Raw genomic sequence first — 18,114 nt, 5'->3', positions numbered from 1 at the left:
TTTTAGCGACACAAAAGCTGTTATTGGACTTCATAGCACGATCAGGATCTATCATTAGGCATCTCGTATGAATAACAATAATAACGGCGCTAAACAAGCCTGTTATCACCCGTTATGGCCCCACTCAAGTTCATTATCACCCATAATAGCGCCATCCAAGTCCATTACCACGCATTATGACACCACCCAAGCCAATTATCGTCCATTATTGCGCTCACTAAGTCAGTTGTCGCCCATTATGGCACAACCCAGAACCATTATAACCCATTATGGCGCAACCCAAGTCCATTACCACCCATTATGGCGCAAACCAAGCTTGTTAGCACTCATTATGGCGTACCCAAGTCCATAACCACCCATTATGAAGCCACTTCATCCCTTTAACACGATTTATAGCACCACCAAAGCCGATTTGGACCCATTATGGCGCAACCCAAGCCTATTATTACCCATTATGGCGCAACCCAAGCCTGTTATGACCCATTATGGCGCCGTATCATCCCGTTAAGGTGTAATCATACCTGATGCGACAGAGCTCGCGTGGCCTGCGATATCATGCCTTGCAGCAGAGGCACGCACTATAGCACCACTCAAGCCTATTACAGCGCCACCCAAGCTTGTTAGCACTCATTAAGGCGCAGCCAAGTCCATAACCACCCATTATGGGCCACTTCACCCCTTAACACGTATTATGGCACCACCAAAGCCGGCTTGGACCCATTATGGCGCAACCCAAGTCCCTTACCGCCCATTATGGCGCAACCCAAGTCCCTTACCGCCCATTATGGCGCAACCCAAGGTCATTACCACCCATTATGGCGCAACCCAAGCCTGTTATGACCCATTATGGAGCAACCCAAGTCAGTGTAATCATACCTGATGCGACAGAGCTCGCGTGGCCTGCGATATCATGCCTTGCAGCAGAGGTTCAGCCTGGCTCGGCTGGAAATATAACTTGGTAGTTTTAGAAGTGATTTTATATTTGTATGGGAAAAACCCTTTCATGAGAAATGTTCGTTCCTTCTCTGTATGTAAAAAGATTATGTTTTAAGTATTGAAATATATTTTTGTAATTCGAAGATTCTGGGAATATGACTTACAGTTAAATCTTTGTTAAAGAGTTTGACGGTAAATGACGTATTTTAAATTATACTCTCAAAACTTTAATATGGTAATTTCATTTCAGTCATGTTGCTCATATGACAAAAATAAGACTACCACATTAAACTTTCATTGTATTAATTATTTTATTGTGTGAATATAATCTATATCTATCCTACTAATAAAACTACTTGTACTAATAATATTACTAAAACTACTCGTTTGAATATAATCGTCGTAATAGTTTTCTTAAGTATATTATTGTTGGTCGTATGTAAGACCTTTTATATTACCTGTTTGTTACAAATTCATGTAATTTTTACCTATTGTACTAGCTGTTAGTGTTCCTTATATATAAATAAATATATTACATTAGTACCTAGTTAGAAGCCAGTAAGTCTGACACCAGTCTAACCAAGGGGTATCGGGTTGCCCGGGTAACTGGGTTGAGGAGGTCAGATAGGCAGTTGCTTCTTGTAAAGCACTGGTACTCAGCTGAATCCGGTTAGATTGGAAGCCGACCCCAACATGATTGGGAAAAAGGCTCGGAGGATGATGATGATAGTACCTAGTTATGTTTATTACCTGGTAAGTAGGCGGTGGAGGGGGTAACGACAGCGGTTGTGCCACGTGCAACTGCGCCTGCACATGTGCCGGCAATGCTGCGCCGACGAGGCCGCCGCCGCCCTGTGGATACGGTGCTTTAGTTAATACTCAAATAGTTAGATGGACATGATATTTATTGGTCGTAGTTAAAATTAAATCTTTCTCTGTGTGAGAGGAAGCCTGTGTCCAGCAGTGGGACGATAAATTGCAGTAACGACTGCCGAAGATGTTCGCATAACAGGTGGAACCATGGAGACGAGTGGAGATGTCATAACGCAAAATCTCCTAAAATACTTTCTTAGGAGATTTTGCGTTATGATGCGTTATGAGCCACAACAGGCGAGGGCGAGGGGGACGAGGAACTAGCGCAGCACCAACAAGTCTTCTATGTAACCCGCTAATTTTTTGTATAACCTGAAATTTTCGACTGACGTGTCAAATAAACCAAACTCCTCGTAACTCATCGTTTTGGTCACGCTTTCCACCCGTATTTGACGTAAAAGAAGACGCCTGACCTACCTGCATTATGGCATACCCGCTCATCTTTCCTTCCTCCGTAGATGCGATTCTTCATATATTTCACAAGCTGAAAAGCACTACGCCTAGGCGTTCCTTCCTTCGTCGCGGGGACCCAAGTATTTTATAGACTAGACCACTACGCCTAAGCCTATACCTGCGTGTGTATATGGTGTATGGGATGATGCGGCCAGCGCGCCGCGTGGCGCACGTAGGGCCGCGCCCGCGAGCCGCCGCCCACCACGCCCACGCCTACGCCACGCCTGCGCCACTACTAGTCACCTGCGTGTGTATATGGTGTATGGGATGATGCGGCCAGCGCGCCGCGTGGCGCACGTAGGGCCGCGCCCGCGAGCCGCCGCCCACCACGCCCACGCCTACGCCACGCCTGCGCCACTACTAGTCACCTGCGTGTGTATATGGTGTATGGGATGATGCGGCCAGCGCGCCGCGTGGCGCACGTAGGGCCGCGCCCGCGAGCCGCCGCCCACCACGCCCACGCCTACGCCACGCCTGCGCCACTACTAGTCACCTGCGTGTGTATATGGTGTATGGGATGATGCGGCCAGCGCGCCGCGTGGCGCACGTAGGGCCGCGCCCGCGAGCCGCCGCCCACCACGCCCACGCCTACGCCACGCCTGCGCCACTACTAGTCACCTGCGTGTGTATATGGTGTATGGGATGATGCGGCCAGCGCGCCGCGTGGCGCACGTAGGGCCGCGCCCGCGAGCCGCCGCCCACCACGCCCACGCCTACGCCACGCCTGCGCCACTACTAGTCACCTGCGTGTGTATATGGTGTATGGGATGATGCGGCCAGCGCGCCGCGTGGCGCACGTAGGGCCGCGCCCGCGAGCCGCCGCCCACCACGCCCACGCCTACGCCACGCCTGCGCCACTACTAGTCACCTGCGTGTGTATATGGTGTATGGGATGATGCGGCCAGCGCGCCGCGTGGCGCACGTAGGGCCGCGCCCGCGAGCCGCCGCCCACCACGCCCACGCCTACGCCGCCGCCCACGCCCACGCCTACGCCACCGCCGCTGCGACGCTGTGGATACAAGAAAAAAAAATATAGAGATCAGTTCTCAACTCTAAATCTTCTAGAAAACTGCGCCCTAACAGGGTAATGAATAATGTATAACTAGAATAAGGATGCATATCTGTAACAGTATAAATTTTGCAATACATAAATAAAGATACGAAACAGACAGCGTACAATCCGTAGCCGAATTTTTGTGTCCCACAGGCAAAAAATTGCAGATATTAACTTCATGTATATATTTTTTTAATCGGGTCATTCATTCAATCTGTTTCAGAACTCATGAAGACCATTTAAATGTTTTCACACAAATTTTGTACAAAATGTTCCAAAAAAATCTAATGGGGTCTGGAAAAATTATGACATACATATCATATGGCATGTATCTAAATATAACTAAAATTGAACAAAGATGTTGATAGAGTAAATATGTGACTTACATGGTGGTGATGTGACAGAGCGTGTCTCGCGTGATGGGGCGCCATTAGCTCCAGTGGGGCTCCGCGCGCCTACACAAGACATAAGGTTTAACTTTGGGCCTTATTTGTTCAGGAACAGATGTTAAACTAATACAAACACTCTTCAAAATAGCAATCAAAACAATATGTGATATATATGCGGGAATCATGAACACATTATCACACGTATTTCATATGACACAGGGTGTCTGCCGAAGTATGGACCAAATGGGATAGAGGAAAAATGTGAATAACTCTTGAATTCGGAACGAAGAAGTTTACCCACGTTTCGCAGTAACTTCTCTATGCATCCGGATAAAAATTAGCCTATATCGTTTTTCGATAAATTAGCTATGAAACACCGCAAACTAACCAAATCTTAAGCTCTTAATATTATAGCTGTTGCCCGCGGTTCTACTCGCGTTTCTGCAGAACTTCTTCCCATACCCGGAAAAAATATGCTCTAGTAAGAGTGATATGGTCCAAAAATTTGAGCCTTTATGATCTCTTCAGGTTTAGAATTTCTTTTTTCGTAATATTTACATTGAGGAGAAAGGGTACCACTCATGGTATGTCTGCGCCTTTTTCCTGACTGGTTTTGGAGTGGGAAGGGTTTGTGGTGTTATATGTAGGTGATTTCGGGAGGGGTTTATAATATTAGTTAATTCAAATTACCAGTAGGATGAATAGTCTTACCTCAGTGGCGAGCAGTAATGGGGCATGGTGTAGATCCGTGGCGGGTTGTAGAGGTGAAAGAGTACCTTCTCCTCCGCCCACCATCTCTAGGCGGCCGCCTTCAGCACGCTGTAGGGGGGAAATACAAGTACATAATATTAATATAATTAAAATATCATTATCTGTCTAGCCTTTTCCGAATTATGACTTTGTTCGTGTGGAAGCAACAGTTGTGAATAGAAATAGGAAGCGAATATTTGCTAAGTATCTTATTTGAACGAGCTGTTCCCACGTCCAGAGGGAATCACTTCCCGCACCCAGATAAAAAGTTATCCGCCCGTTTCTTAAGGGAACCACATCTCGCAAAAAAATAAATGCTTTCTCCAGCTCTATTTTCATTTGAATCAGTTCAGTAGTTTTGGAATTTCACTCCGACAGACAGACAGAGCTTACTTTCGTATTTTTTAATTATTTGATCACAACCAAACTATCTTTCCCTTTTCATCACCCATCGCATATAACTTTACAAAAACAGAACCCTTCTTCTTCTTTCTTGTTATTCGGAAAAAAATGTACGGCATCTCGCAGCACTTCTTAACCGAACTTTTCCCTGTGAATGCTAAGAATTTCAGACGATAATACCAACCTGAGAATTAGCAATATAATGCGTATGAGGGTGCGGCGGGGAGGCGAAAGGCCCACGAGGCGGAGGCGGCGGGGCGAAGCTCCCGTGGTACTGCAGGCCCGCATACACGCCGCCCATCTGTGCCAACCAATCGTTAGAATAACGCAATGTTTTAACTCACGACAGCGGGTAAGCCATAGTTGTGTGCGTGTAAGGCTGCGGTTCCACTGAACCGGAGAGGAGCGGAGCTGATAGGAGACGTGTGGGGATCGACCAATCACATTACATGAAATCCACATCTCGTTTTTTTTTTCATGTAATGTGATTGGTCGATCCCCACACGTCTCCTCTCAGCTCCGCTCGTCTCCGCCTCAGTGGAACCGCAGCCTAATAGACGTGACGACACGAAAAAATTCACATTTGTATATTGTTTTTATGTGGCCGAGTCGCTGACTGAGGCATACACAAGTATGGCTTACCCGTTGTCGTGAAAATATATATCTTTAGCAGAGGCTCTGATGAGAAAGGGCAGGGCGCTAAAACTTTCAATGATTGAAAAAATGAACTTTTCTGATTACATTACTGTTTTTTAAATTATTATAATTGTTGTACTTAAACAATTAAGACAAAGAGACTTTCTATTTTTCCTACCAAATCACTGATGAACTTAAGAAATTCATTAAATTAACTTTATTTTTCTAGCCTGTATCTCCTGGATAAATGAACTCTTTCAAATCGGACCATTATTTACTTAGATCCGACAAACAAACAGAGTCATCAGCTTTATAATGATAATTTGAATAGAAGGTATTTTAAATATATGGACAATAAGTAAATACCACCCTCAAAATATTTTAAAAATAATCTAGATTTTATACTTTTGGTTTTGTACTAGAATATGGTTTAATTTAAATGTAAATATATCTAGATTTTATATACACATAGAAAAAAATAACATTTAAAAATCAGTAACGCATTTTAACCTTCATTTTGAACTAAGAAAGTCTTTGCGCGCCGCCCAAACTCAGTTATCCGCCATTTTAACAAGGTAAAAAAATGGATGTAACGCGAATTTTACGGATATAAATAATACAATGGATGAACAAAATGCAATGCAGTGTAAATTAAGTGATAGTTAAGATAAGAAGTGGTTTATACAATTCAAGATTTTGAAACAAATATTGAGAGACTAGCTATTGGTCTTGAGGGATTTTGTTGTGCCACTTCTTCCCAGCAATAACGCATAGGAAGTGGTGAAGGGTGGGCGTTTTGGGGGCTGTCTTTTGTTAATTTGACCTTCAAAAAGTGCTGATTTTCAGCTTGCTTTGAATAAGGGTCAATTCCCACTGAAAGAGCAGCGGCCGGCAGCGGCCGGCAGCGGCCGGCAGCGGCCGGCAGCAGCCGTAATTGCAAGGGATTGAGCGCGAGCGCGGCGGGCCGCGCGGCGCCGCACCGCGCCGCGCTCTTACATTTTCCGTGCTCTTACGGCCGCTGCCGGCCGCTGCTCTTTCAGTGGGAATTGACCCTAAATGACTTTTTATACCCGCAACCGGGTTAAAAGAAGGCTACGTCCTTTCTAAAGCTCTAGAAGTCTAGACTATCTATATAGTCTATGTAATTTTAATTTAAATCTGTTCAATATTTTTGATGAAAAAATGCGACAGACAGCCCTAAATGCCAATGACTTTTTTGTTATACGTTCTTTTAGTCCCGTGGGAGCTACTGCCCGTACCGGGATAAAATACAGCCTATGTTACTCGGAAAGAGTAGCTTTCTAAAAGTGAAAGATTTTTTCAAGCTATCAGTAAAAAACAATTTTTCTTTTTTCAGTAAAATTGAATATTTTTCAAGTCGTGCAATTTGGTGCAAGCAAGACAAAATGAAGGTTGAAAACAAGAGTTAGTATTTAAAGTCGCGTTACATCCAATCTTTATAAAATTCATTCTTACATCCTTAATTTCAAAAAAATACTTTACACTTGCTGGTAAAAATATTGGGACAAAATTCTTTACACTTGCCGGAACAAAAAATTTGGTCAGCCAAAAAAAAATTTTTTTTTTTCGAAATTAAGGATGCAAGCAATTTCAAAAATGATAGAGAGGAGCCCAAAGTACCAGGGTAACAAACATAGGCCGGCATTGTCGTAAGCAAAAGTTCTCTACTCGTCCTATCATACATAACATTACATAAATAACCACACGTGTCGAATCTATGAGAATAATATGAAAACTGTGCCAGAACTATTCACATTATTAATTTTTTTATAAAAAAAAAATAAAAAAATATATATATTTTGAGAAAAAATCTTGAAAAAATTATATTTTTTTGTGATTAGGGGTACGCTACGCTACGGTGGGACAAAACTATTTGACGTCATACATATATATAGATATTCGGCAGTAAAATAAACATAACTGATGAGTATATAAAGATATAAATATATAAGAACGAGAGAAAAACTCATTGCTAGGGTACCGCGACACACAATACCTAAACGCCATGTAAAGAGTGCCTAATGTAAGTTTTGCAAGTTAACTTTCTCATACAACTTAATTACAAAGCATTAATTTTAGAACTCTTCATTTAATAAACCTGTCATCTGTTTTTTGGTCGTATTATAAAAACGCTCACTTTCGAAATAGTAAACGTTACCCGACCAAATGAATGAAGGTGCAACATTCAAATCATGTGATGTAAGCATACGACTCTTGAATTCAGCCGAGTTATAAACGTATCGAGAGAGTTAACGTACAAAACTCTGTGAGCACTCAGTGTTAATCAATTGTTCACATTAAAAAGAGCATATCTTAAGAAACAGCCAAGTTCTAAATCAAAGCGACCAGCCAAATATTCTTTTTATTTTATTCTCTACTATAATACCAAAGCTGATATGCTAGCGGCAAAAATCTTAAATAAACAGTGTGGCAGAAACGTCTCCGGTTTCATTACGTGTAACGAAACTTTACCCTAACGAGAGCCACTTCGTCATTGCGCATTCTTGATGGTAGACTCACTTTTATGAACTTAAACTTCCAGAAATACTTTTAGTCTAACACTAAGTTCACACAGAGACATCAATTTCGAAGCCGATTCATAATTTTACAAAATACGGTTAGTACATAATATAATTTCTATATACACACGGGCATTCCGTTTGAATATTAGTAAATTACATTGTGACTAAACTGTATCCTGCAAAAATCATTTTGGGCTTAGAAATTGATGTCTCCCTATGAACGTAGTGTAAAATATTTGTTGACGACACCAAAAAGAGTCAATTTCATGTCGTCTATCAATAACAGAGCCTTAAACACAGCGAGTCTACCACCAAACACACAGACAAACAAACACACGACGAAACACGAAGACGCCGACCAAAATTACACGAATAACACGTAACACATACACAAGGTATCCAAAAGTGAGAGGAGAATCGTTGCATGCTTGTACACGTAGAAAAAATCTTTACGGGGTTAGTTGTACCAAAAAAAAAAAATATTTGGGAAGGTCGTCTGGACCGGGTATGAGAGACCCTTTCGGGGTTGCTAACATCATAGTGTAAAGAGACCAAGTTTATCTTCATACAAATGCGCCGCAAGCGGTTTGTATGAGGCACGAAAGAGAGAGAAGCCTGTTGACGCGACGTTTGTAACGTTGGTAAAATACGTATAAATTAATAGCTCTAAAATGAGTTGAGTAGACAAAATTAAAAATTGACCAAGTTCTGTATTTACATATGGACTCGTTAATGTTACAAATTTTATCAATGTACGTTGATATGAGAGATCATTTTAAGAGGTAAGTTTACAATTTTTTTGTCTCGAGAAAACTTTTCGAGAACGTGTTTTGAAATTAACAGGGCCCTCAGAAATATGTTCAAGATTAATATATATTTTTTTGCCGTCAAAAACTGTATAGATTTGGCCAAAAAATTGTTTGAGAGCAAGCCAATTTGGGCATTCATCATTCAGAGCCTTATGTGTGCGTGTGGCGACGCGTAGACACAATGGCGCACACATACAAGCCGCGGCGGCACATTTGTATGAAGATAACCTACTTGGTCTCTTTATACTATTCTAACAGTGTGTTATGCAGCGTCTAAACCTTGCAGTACATATGTACAACGGATTGAGCTGAGTGCATGCTCGCGCCGAGTGAAGACATGCGCGCTAGGGTGTAGCTTTCGGCCGCTCCCGATATGCTATCTATCCGTGGTTTTGGTTACTAGAGATACGATTTTGTTCGTATCTCTTGTAAGCAAAACCATAGATAGATATATTATGGGAAACGAACGTTAGTTAACTTAAGATTATACACGGTGACAATTGAATATTACGATATTTTTATAACAAAAATCTTCAAATACCACGCTTTTACAACCCTAAAAAAAAAAACAAAAAAATATAAAATTGACCGAGTTTTTAACAAATATAGTGCTACGCCGTAGTCTTTGAAAAAACTGTCGTAATATCCAAAAGATCACGTAGCATAGAATATGAACCGCAACCGTCGTCCCACAGAAACACAAAAATACACTTAATGATAATATTTTTAGTGATAACAGGCGTGACGACAGGGTTAAAAAATAGTGATTCTAATTAGACCACATTAATTACCAAAAAATACTGGACAGATATTTTTTATTTTAACTGAGATATAACGCAAAGAGAGAAGCTCGTGACGTCACTCTTATGTAAGCGTTGTACTTAAAAATGACGTAACACAACATTAAAACATGTTATATCTTCGTTGTTATTGGTCTGAGAGAGAAAATAAAAAATACGTGTCCATTATTTTAGGCTGATCTAAAAGACGGACTAATTAGTTTTTTATTCATTCGAAGCTTGTGTTCGCTACACCCGTTTGTTAAAATTAGCGTGCCGTCCGCACTTCGGCGCTGTTTTTATGTGTGTTAAAATAACTGGTAACAATCAGAGTCAGGAGTGTGGTATGAGAAAAACATCGAGATTTTAATGTAGTTAAGAGCATTTTGGCGGACGTGTACGAGTGAACGGTTTTGTAAAACCAACAACTGTCGAAAATTCAGTCAGACTTTTAAGCATCTTCAACATCTCCCGAACCTTTTCCCTACTATGTTGGGGTCGGCTTCCAGTCTTACCGTATACAGCTGAGTACCAGTGTTTCACAAGGAGCGACTGCCCTATCTGACCTCCTCAACCCAGTTACCCCCTTGGTAAGACTGGTTATCAGACTGTTTACAAAAACGTTCACGTTCCGATTCACGTGATCAATACCTACATTGTCAAGCACTGTGCACATCTATGTTTAAAGAGTGATGCACACTGTCTAAAAGGCACCGCCACCTCTCTAACATGTAAAGGAGAATGCACAATAACAGTATGTCACTAGCTTTTCTAGAAGCTTCAACATAGTATTGATAAGCTTAAAGAAAGTAGGTAGTACTACTATTATGAAGGCTTCTTTACAATCGACCATACGACACGCGACTTGGCACATATGATTTTTATACCAATATACGCTAAGAACATAGGTGAAAATATTTCATTAATTTTTCATAAATAATTATCCGCTTGTATATATTCATGTATTTTAAAATGGAAAAAATCTTTCACGTGACAAGATTCATAAAACAAAAAACTCCCCAATTGGTCGGAGCGACTGACTACAAAAGCCCGGTAACCAATATAAAACTTTACAGGTTCTCTAACAGCTATTCCCAATATTATATGTATTAATTTGCTTTCTAGAAATAGAACTTTGACTAGACAGAAGTAATGTCAAAAACCTGTTTTCCTGATTGGTAACAACTAAAACCCGGTAACCAACATCAATCCTAAGTAAGTTGTCAAAGCGATTGGTAACAACAAAAACCCGGTATACCAATTGCCCGTTATATCAGTGGCCACCAATTTTTTATATTTTTTTATATTACTTCGTAATTCTTATTTAAAGAATATGTTCAAATAAATAAATGACCCAAATAAAAAACCCAGTATACAAATCATACATGTTTGTCGCACGCATCGGTCGCAGGTCCAAGCGGTTCGTTCTAACAAGTGCCGTGGCCGGTCGGCATTCACAAAACATCGCACTATGAGCTTGTCGCCCACAAACATACACTTGTATTCCACTTAAATTAACTATAGAACATCAGTTAAGGCTTTTTTGAAAGATCGTGTTTCTTTAGGCGACCAATAGTTTTAAGAAAAAGAGAAAAGATTGCACGCTTAGAATACGAAAGTGAAAGTTTAGTTGAAAGTTCAAGAAGTAAAAATTTAAGGCGTATTTAACCGTTTTTTATGGGAAATCATCAAAGGATCCCGCTGTGGATGCAGCGTGAGGGAGTGTCAGACTCATGCTGACTAAAGCCCATCATGTTCCTTCTTAAGCCATGTATGTGCCAGGGCCGTGGTAACTAGCACAAACAATCCCGCAGCCCCGGTAGGGTTTTAAGTAGCCTATGGTAGAAATTCTGAGAGACAGAATTTTATGCCAAAGACGGAAGAATAAAGTGAAGTATAATACAAAGAACTAGTTGTCAATATAAGGTATATTTTAGGTCGCCTAAAGAAAACACGTCTAAGGCTAGCTACAGATGGTAGTTACACGCATTTTCTTATAACAATCAATGGAAAAAACGCGCTCTCTCGTGCATCTGAACATAACCGCAAATATTCTTAAGACATACACATTAAACACTATGAAAATCACATTATTTTCGAAGTAATCGGTTGTTTTTTGAATAGCAATATAAATCATCTGCCTAGCCTTGCCAACAATGTTGGGGTCGGCTACCAGCCTCACCAGATGTTGAATTTAATACTGGTACATTTAATGCAACAATATAGGTTTAAAATCAGGATGCAAAGGATTGATCACGACACAAAAAGGGTAGAAAGAAAATGGGGAAATTTGCCTACCAAACAACACAAGGAGACAATGTAAAAAGGATTTTTTCACCTACATACATAAGTTGCATTAAACGTAAACAGTGTTTTAGGTAGCATATTTAGATCATCATCTGCCGAGCCTTTTCGCAGCTATGTTGGGGTTGCCTTCCAGTCTAACCGGATGCAGCTGGGTACCAGTGTGTCACAATGAGCGACTGTCTATCTGACCTCTTCAACCCAATTCTCCTTGGCAAGACTGGTTGTCAGACTTTCTGACTTCCGACTACCCGTAACGACTGCCAAAGATGTTCAAATGACAGCAGTTTAAAAGGCAGCATTTTTATATTTAAATCATTAAGATAAAACAACCAAATACTTCATTCTAAAACGCAAGTGTTAGTAAGCTCGAGTAAGGAATAAAATAGGTTATCAAAAGTGTTCAAGCGTCAAGTGTGTGTTCGTTTGAGCGTGTTATAGGCTTACTATTAACTTTTTTAGCTCATTTTGAACGTCTCGCTTCAAATTAAGACTATCAATGGTAAGCCTAAACTATATTAGTACCGCCCCCGCGTTATTTAGCTCAGACGATGCTCTGAATACCTTAAAGAATACCCTCAATTTGACTTTAGCAACTGTAAAATTATCAGATAAATATGCCATTACCTTACTGAGCCGTTAAAAGCTCAAATCCTGAGTTTCTCTCTCAGTATTTTCGACTTTGTTAAGCTCATACACAAATTGCGTCATATCTGAAGAATCCAATATGGCGGACTTTTCAAAAACGTCAACCATACTACAGTACGATTTGACAGTCATTTACCCCCGCACTCAGAGACATTTAATGATTACTTAACTCACTCCTTAGTGACGACACAAAGGAGGGAGTGAGTGAAATTTACTGGACTTTTTTAAATCAGAGCATCGTCCGGTACATAGAAAAAGGTATCTTATAGAGTATCGAAGGCTCCAGTTAAATCTAAGCGACACAATACAAGCCACTAACTGCCTAGCTCCCTGGAACACCGGACCATCTGGGCATGCATATAGTGCGTACACCATGTACAAGTATCTGTGGGGCCCGACAGGAAACACCCTGTGTATGTCACTTTTCTTTTCTAGGATAAGTCGATTTTGGATCAGAACTGAATTGAATTAGGATAAAGAAATTCCATTCAATCATATAAAATTGGATGAGAACACGGAATGCAGTCATTTATTTTTCCTTCAGTGGCATAAAATACAATGCTTAAAAAAACACTATTTTCGTGCCAAGTGTTCTTATCACATGACTGAAAACTTGACAGAGACTGTCACAAACCTGAGGGTTTGAAGTGTTTCATATCAGATCATCATACTTAACTGTCGATTCTAGGACATCGTATTTGGTTCTGAATCGCCAGTGCAAGGACTGCAGTGCATTTTTTTTATTACTTGAACATACCCTGCCAAATTCTAGTATTCTATTCAAGTTTAAAATGTAAGGGGTAATAAAGAAAAAAGTGACAATACCAGGGCATCCCCAACTACGACGGGCCGACGTAACATCGAGAGAGTCAAGTAACATACTATTGTCAAACCAAGCGCGGTGGAGACGAATGCTTACATTTATATAGATTGTGGTATTGACACGCTTTTTATATAACACTTTAGACATAAACTGAGCTAAACTGGACACATTTGTGAGTTAAAAAGCAACCCGTTAAGTAAATAGTAATAGCGGATAAGGGAGAAAATGTAAATACCATTGGAAAGCCTTGAATCAATTGAATAGACTAATAGAGTAAATAAAAGTAAATTGTAAAAATACTGGCATATTTATATCCCCAGACACCGACATGTCTTTTCTGATCCCAAAAGTGTACATATAAAAAGCGTAACAACAACTAATAGAAAGTATTTATATAATGAACACTATGATAAAGTTAACGGGGCGAGCGTATCGTCAAGCCGACCCAACAACCTGAAGCTTAGAGTAGTACCAAACCATTGACACGGGGCTAACACACACACAACACGAGTTTTACTTAAACAAGCTCTATATTATTTTTGTGTAAAAAATATGTAATACATGGAATAAAAATGATACCTTATATCCCTAGGTTAAGCCATCAAGCGTGAACAGATGAACTGATTAAACGGAAAATAAGAGAGGAGATAGGTTAGACCCGGAAGAAAGACATGAGAGTTTTTGTCACTATCTCGGGAAGCGGGTGAAACCTCGGGCGGGCGCTAGTAGATTATATTTTATGACTAACAAATTGGAAAACCAATCCAAAGATAGAAGCTAAATGTGTATAAGAATACTATAGTGTTGCTGGGGAGTTTGTTTTGCCACTTCTTCTTCCCAGCAAAAACACATATGAGGTGTCTTTTGTAAATTTTGACATTCAAAAAGTGCAGTCTTACAGCCAAGTTTGAATAAATGACTTTAAGTTAGGGTTTGAATGGACTGTGATTATTCCACCTTTTTAAACAATTTTAAGGCGTCAGTAAAAAAATAAACTCATGATTTTCAAAGAGTAAAGGTAAAAAAAATGTTAGCTTAGTCCTTGGTCTAAACGGAAGATTTTTAACAATTTAATAAAGATTTTTAATCTAGTTTTAACTGTGGGTGTCTGTGTGTATATTAGTCACCGTGACATCACTAGAGATACAGTGGTAAAGCGGGGCTGGCAGCCAGCGCCATCATAGGGACCATCACGCAGCGGAACGGAGACAACTCGTGCCCACGAGACGTTTATAACAACTATACATCACATACACGAAGGTTAAGCAACTTTTAGACAAATATTAACCACAATACAGTGTAATTATGAAGGTGAATGCTCTGGACTTGACTTACAGTTATCGTCAAATGGAGATGACACATAAAAGTCCTAATTATAAAATATACAAAGATATTTAAAGAATGACAATCACCACAAATCCATAGGAATGCTATTAAAACAAGTTTTATATACTTTGGTTGCCATAAAAAAGCTTATAAAGCCACCTCCGTGAAGTAATGTGATGTAAAATTGTTACTTTTACCTCGACGATATGCTAAAGTACTGTGTTAGGTTTCATGCACGCGTTCAATAATAAGTTTATGACAAGAAACTTTGTAACCCACTCCGATACGATTTATTGTTATTTACAATACAATTTAACAAGCTTTCTGAACGTTTAAATAACATTTTTAACCCCTTCAATTGATCTGTGTGAGGTTAGTTAGATGCTTTTCAGTTATTTGGTTTTCAAGCAAGGTAAAATTAGTTCTATAGAAGCAATGATATATTCATAGTTAGTTTTATAATTATTTTTATTACAATATATTTTAAAATTAAGACTCACATGGTGCTAATATAACATACAATGACAGTGTCTTATTTTTTAGGATATTAAAATTCAAAGCGTTTTTCTGTTGTATGGCACATAATAATTAGTTCTTCTATTAAGGAAATGTGTAAAAGCAAAATAATTGAAGGGGTTAAACATACACCAATGACCACAATAACAAAACTTATCACCAAAAGACGAAAAAAGCGGAAATCCAAGCGTCTAATCGTATCGGAGCCATCAAACCCTTTAGCAGAACTTTGCGCAAAAGATGCGCAAATATGAGCAACCTTGCGCAACGGTTGCGCATACAATAAAACGCGTGTACAACGCCTGTATACCTGGTAGCGCAGGTGCGGCAGCGGGGGCAGCACGGCGGCGCCCCAGAGCTCGGGCGCTCCCACGCCGCCCGCGGCCACCTACGGCCCACCCACTGCCCTCAGCACGGGGGCGCCCGAACCGAACGTGCGGGGGTGTCGCGTCATCAAGTGATATTTTATACACCCCAAAATTGTGTCAAAAATATTTTTAGAAGAAAAAAAATCCTCAGATTAGGAACAACTAGCGTATTTTGGCTGAATATCGTTTAAGTAACTGTCAATTTCAAATTAGCAAATACTTAAAACTCAGATGATGACGTGACAAATGGAAAAACAAACGCAAAGTTCGGTTCGATCGCCTTTAAAAGTAACTTAACTTATATACTTTAGAACTAACATCATATTAAAAATACATGTTGATTTTACAAATTTAACCTAGGTAGTATTGAGTGTGCCTATATCATGGAGAACAAAATGACTAGCGGAGGTGCCATAACGGAAAATGAACGGGGGACGAGGAACGTTACTGTTTCCGCCCTAGCATTTTTGTAATACCTATAATCGTTGACAGATGTCTCAAAGAACCCGAACGCCTCGTTACTTCACTCGTAACTGATCGTTTAGGTCATGCCCACCGTACGAATTTGACCTAGAAGAACTGACCTACCTGCATTATGGCATCTCCGCTCATCTTTCTTACTCCGTGGCCTATATTAATCATTAATATATGCTATGCCCAGATTGACAATATAACATAGAATTTATAAATTTTTGAATCTTACAAGTTACGTCACACTTGGTAGAGTGTGTGTGAACGCACACATGTAAAACTCAGTATATTGTGATGATACGGGTATATATACCTAGATATGTGTTCTTGTATGTGTTTAAAATTATGTACGTCATGTGTTTGGTGAATATTGGTACAAACATTTGTGGTTATAACACAAATGTTTGGTCCAAGTGTCTTTTGTTTGAAAAGTCATAATGTATTTTGTTTTTAAAGTGTAAAAAATTAAAATGCAACGCTAGCTTTTGAAGATTTTGTCCTAATCGTACCTAATAGACTTGTTTCGTTAAAATATGTTTCTTAATTGGTAACACTGAAAGAAATTTGTTTTCATTAAGTTGTTCGTTCGGGACACGCAACGGAGACATGGCGAAAACCAAAAAAAAATTGGTATATTTTTTATCACCCTGTACATACTTAATATTCAAACTGAAATTATAAAGTACATTTTAGTTGAAGATTTCCAAACTCATATTTAGGTACTAAACTTAATTTGAGGTAGATAAAATTCTGGTTTACACTAAACTGATATTGATAAAACTGGATACGAACTCAAAACGTTGTGTTTATTTTTATAAGAAACAGGAAACGATAATGATTTTGTTATGAATATCTAAAATTGCATTTTTTTAAGGAGTCCGTTGTTATTTAAAGATTCATATCTACTGGAAGAAGTCCTATCTCCAACCAAATCATTGTTAACATATTTGACGCTTTTACGCTTCACGTAATGAAAATTCAACTGATTATCACGTTCTTCTTGAACCGAGCGTGCAAAAGAGACAGCGGAACAAGCTATAGAAAGCCGCGATCTGCCAATTTTCCTTATCATGTAAAAATATTCGTTCCAAACCGACTTAAAACACAACCAGTTTATTCTTTTCAACACGCTATCCCATCTAAACGACTCCCAACTTCGTATCCTACGCCTACATCTCGTTGCGCATCCGTCCCGTATGTTCCGCGTGTCCGCGTGTCCGCGCGTACCTGCGTGCGCTGCGCGTGGTCGCGGTGCGCGTGCGGATGCCAGCCCACGCCGCCCAGCGCGCCCAGCCGCGTGCCACGTACTGACATCTGGTGAAGCCATTATATAAGTATTTACATACATCTCGCACTACCGCTTTAGTAGAATTTAGCCGCGTTCCGGCTCAACGGTTACACAACCCAAAGGTAGGCTTTAACTGTCCCCAATAAATGTATTACACGAAAAATAAAGTTTCTTCAAATTTGTGTACATCAAACATATTTTACCACATTTTAGTTAATTTGATATACCGACGGCGGCAAATCATCCTATCCGAATCTGTGAAATCGAATCGATCAAACAGTGACCGTCCACTATTGGGATAAAGTTGAAAATCTATTGAAGAAATTTGGCAGATTGAGATAGATTGATGTGTAGTCTATACAATAGAATATTCGGCAATAATCTTGTAAAAACTTGGGATGCTCGAAAAAGTATTTCAATAATTTGGACAAGACTTTATAAAGTAATACAGAACACATATCAAATCCTTTACACCCAATACACTAGTACATTACTCTTACACATGATGACGAAAACACTAATAAACACTACACTAATAACTTTGTCACCCTGTATAATTTAAAAAATCCTCCCATTTGTTCATTTATATGTTATACAGCTACTACTACTACTACTACTAGTGGTCGCAAGCGCGACTGCTGTGCTCGAGGTCTCGGGTTCGATTCCCGGGTCGGGCCGAAATCGCTTTGTGGGTTTTCTTAGACTTTCACAAAGCAGCCTGTAGTCTGGAAGTTGGTGATTGATTC

At 39.9% G+C, this 18,114-nt stretch overlaps 1 protein-coding gene across 6 annotated transcripts in view; it reads right to left on the bottom strand.

Moving 5' to 3' along the window:
• Window positions 1-18,114, bottom strand: part of LOC124644127 (E3 ubiquitin-protein ligase RNF38) — a 72,537-nt gene that overhangs the window by 14,273 nt on the left and 40,150 nt on the right. For 2 of the 6 annotated variants that reach the window (XM_047183353.1, XM_047183351.1), the window contains 8 exons: window positions 17,308-17,394; window positions 15,552-15,629; window positions 5,042-5,158; window positions 4,417-4,524; window positions 3,703-3,771; window positions 3,131-3,271; window positions 1,687-1,788; window positions 877-942 (listed from right to left, as the gene is read on the bottom strand). In XM_047183353.1, coding sequence (XP_047039309.1) covers window positions 877-942; window positions 1,687-1,788; window positions 3,131-3,271; window positions 3,703-3,771; window positions 4,417-4,524; window positions 5,042-5,158; window positions 15,552-15,629; window positions 17,308-17,394 — 768 coding nt within the window. The remainder of the gene's footprint in view (window positions 1-876; window positions 943-1,686; window positions 1,789-3,130; window positions 3,272-3,702; window positions 3,772-4,416; window positions 4,525-5,041; window positions 5,159-15,551; window positions 15,630-17,307; window positions 17,395-18,114) is intronic. The other 4 variants (XM_047183352.1, XM_047183354.1, XM_047183356.1 and 1 more) reach the window with 4 other exon arrangements.

This window comes from Helicoverpa zea, chromosome 29 (assembly GCF_022581195.2).
Source record: "Helicoverpa zea isolate HzStark_Cry1AcR chromosome 29, ilHelZeax1.1, whole genome shotgun sequence".
NCBI classification, from domain to species: Eukaryota; Metazoa; Arthropoda; class Insecta; order Lepidoptera; family Noctuidae; genus Helicoverpa; species Helicoverpa zea.
The sequence above is the reverse complement of the archived record's forward strand: the minus strand, read 5'-3'. Positions and strand labels throughout refer to the sequence as shown.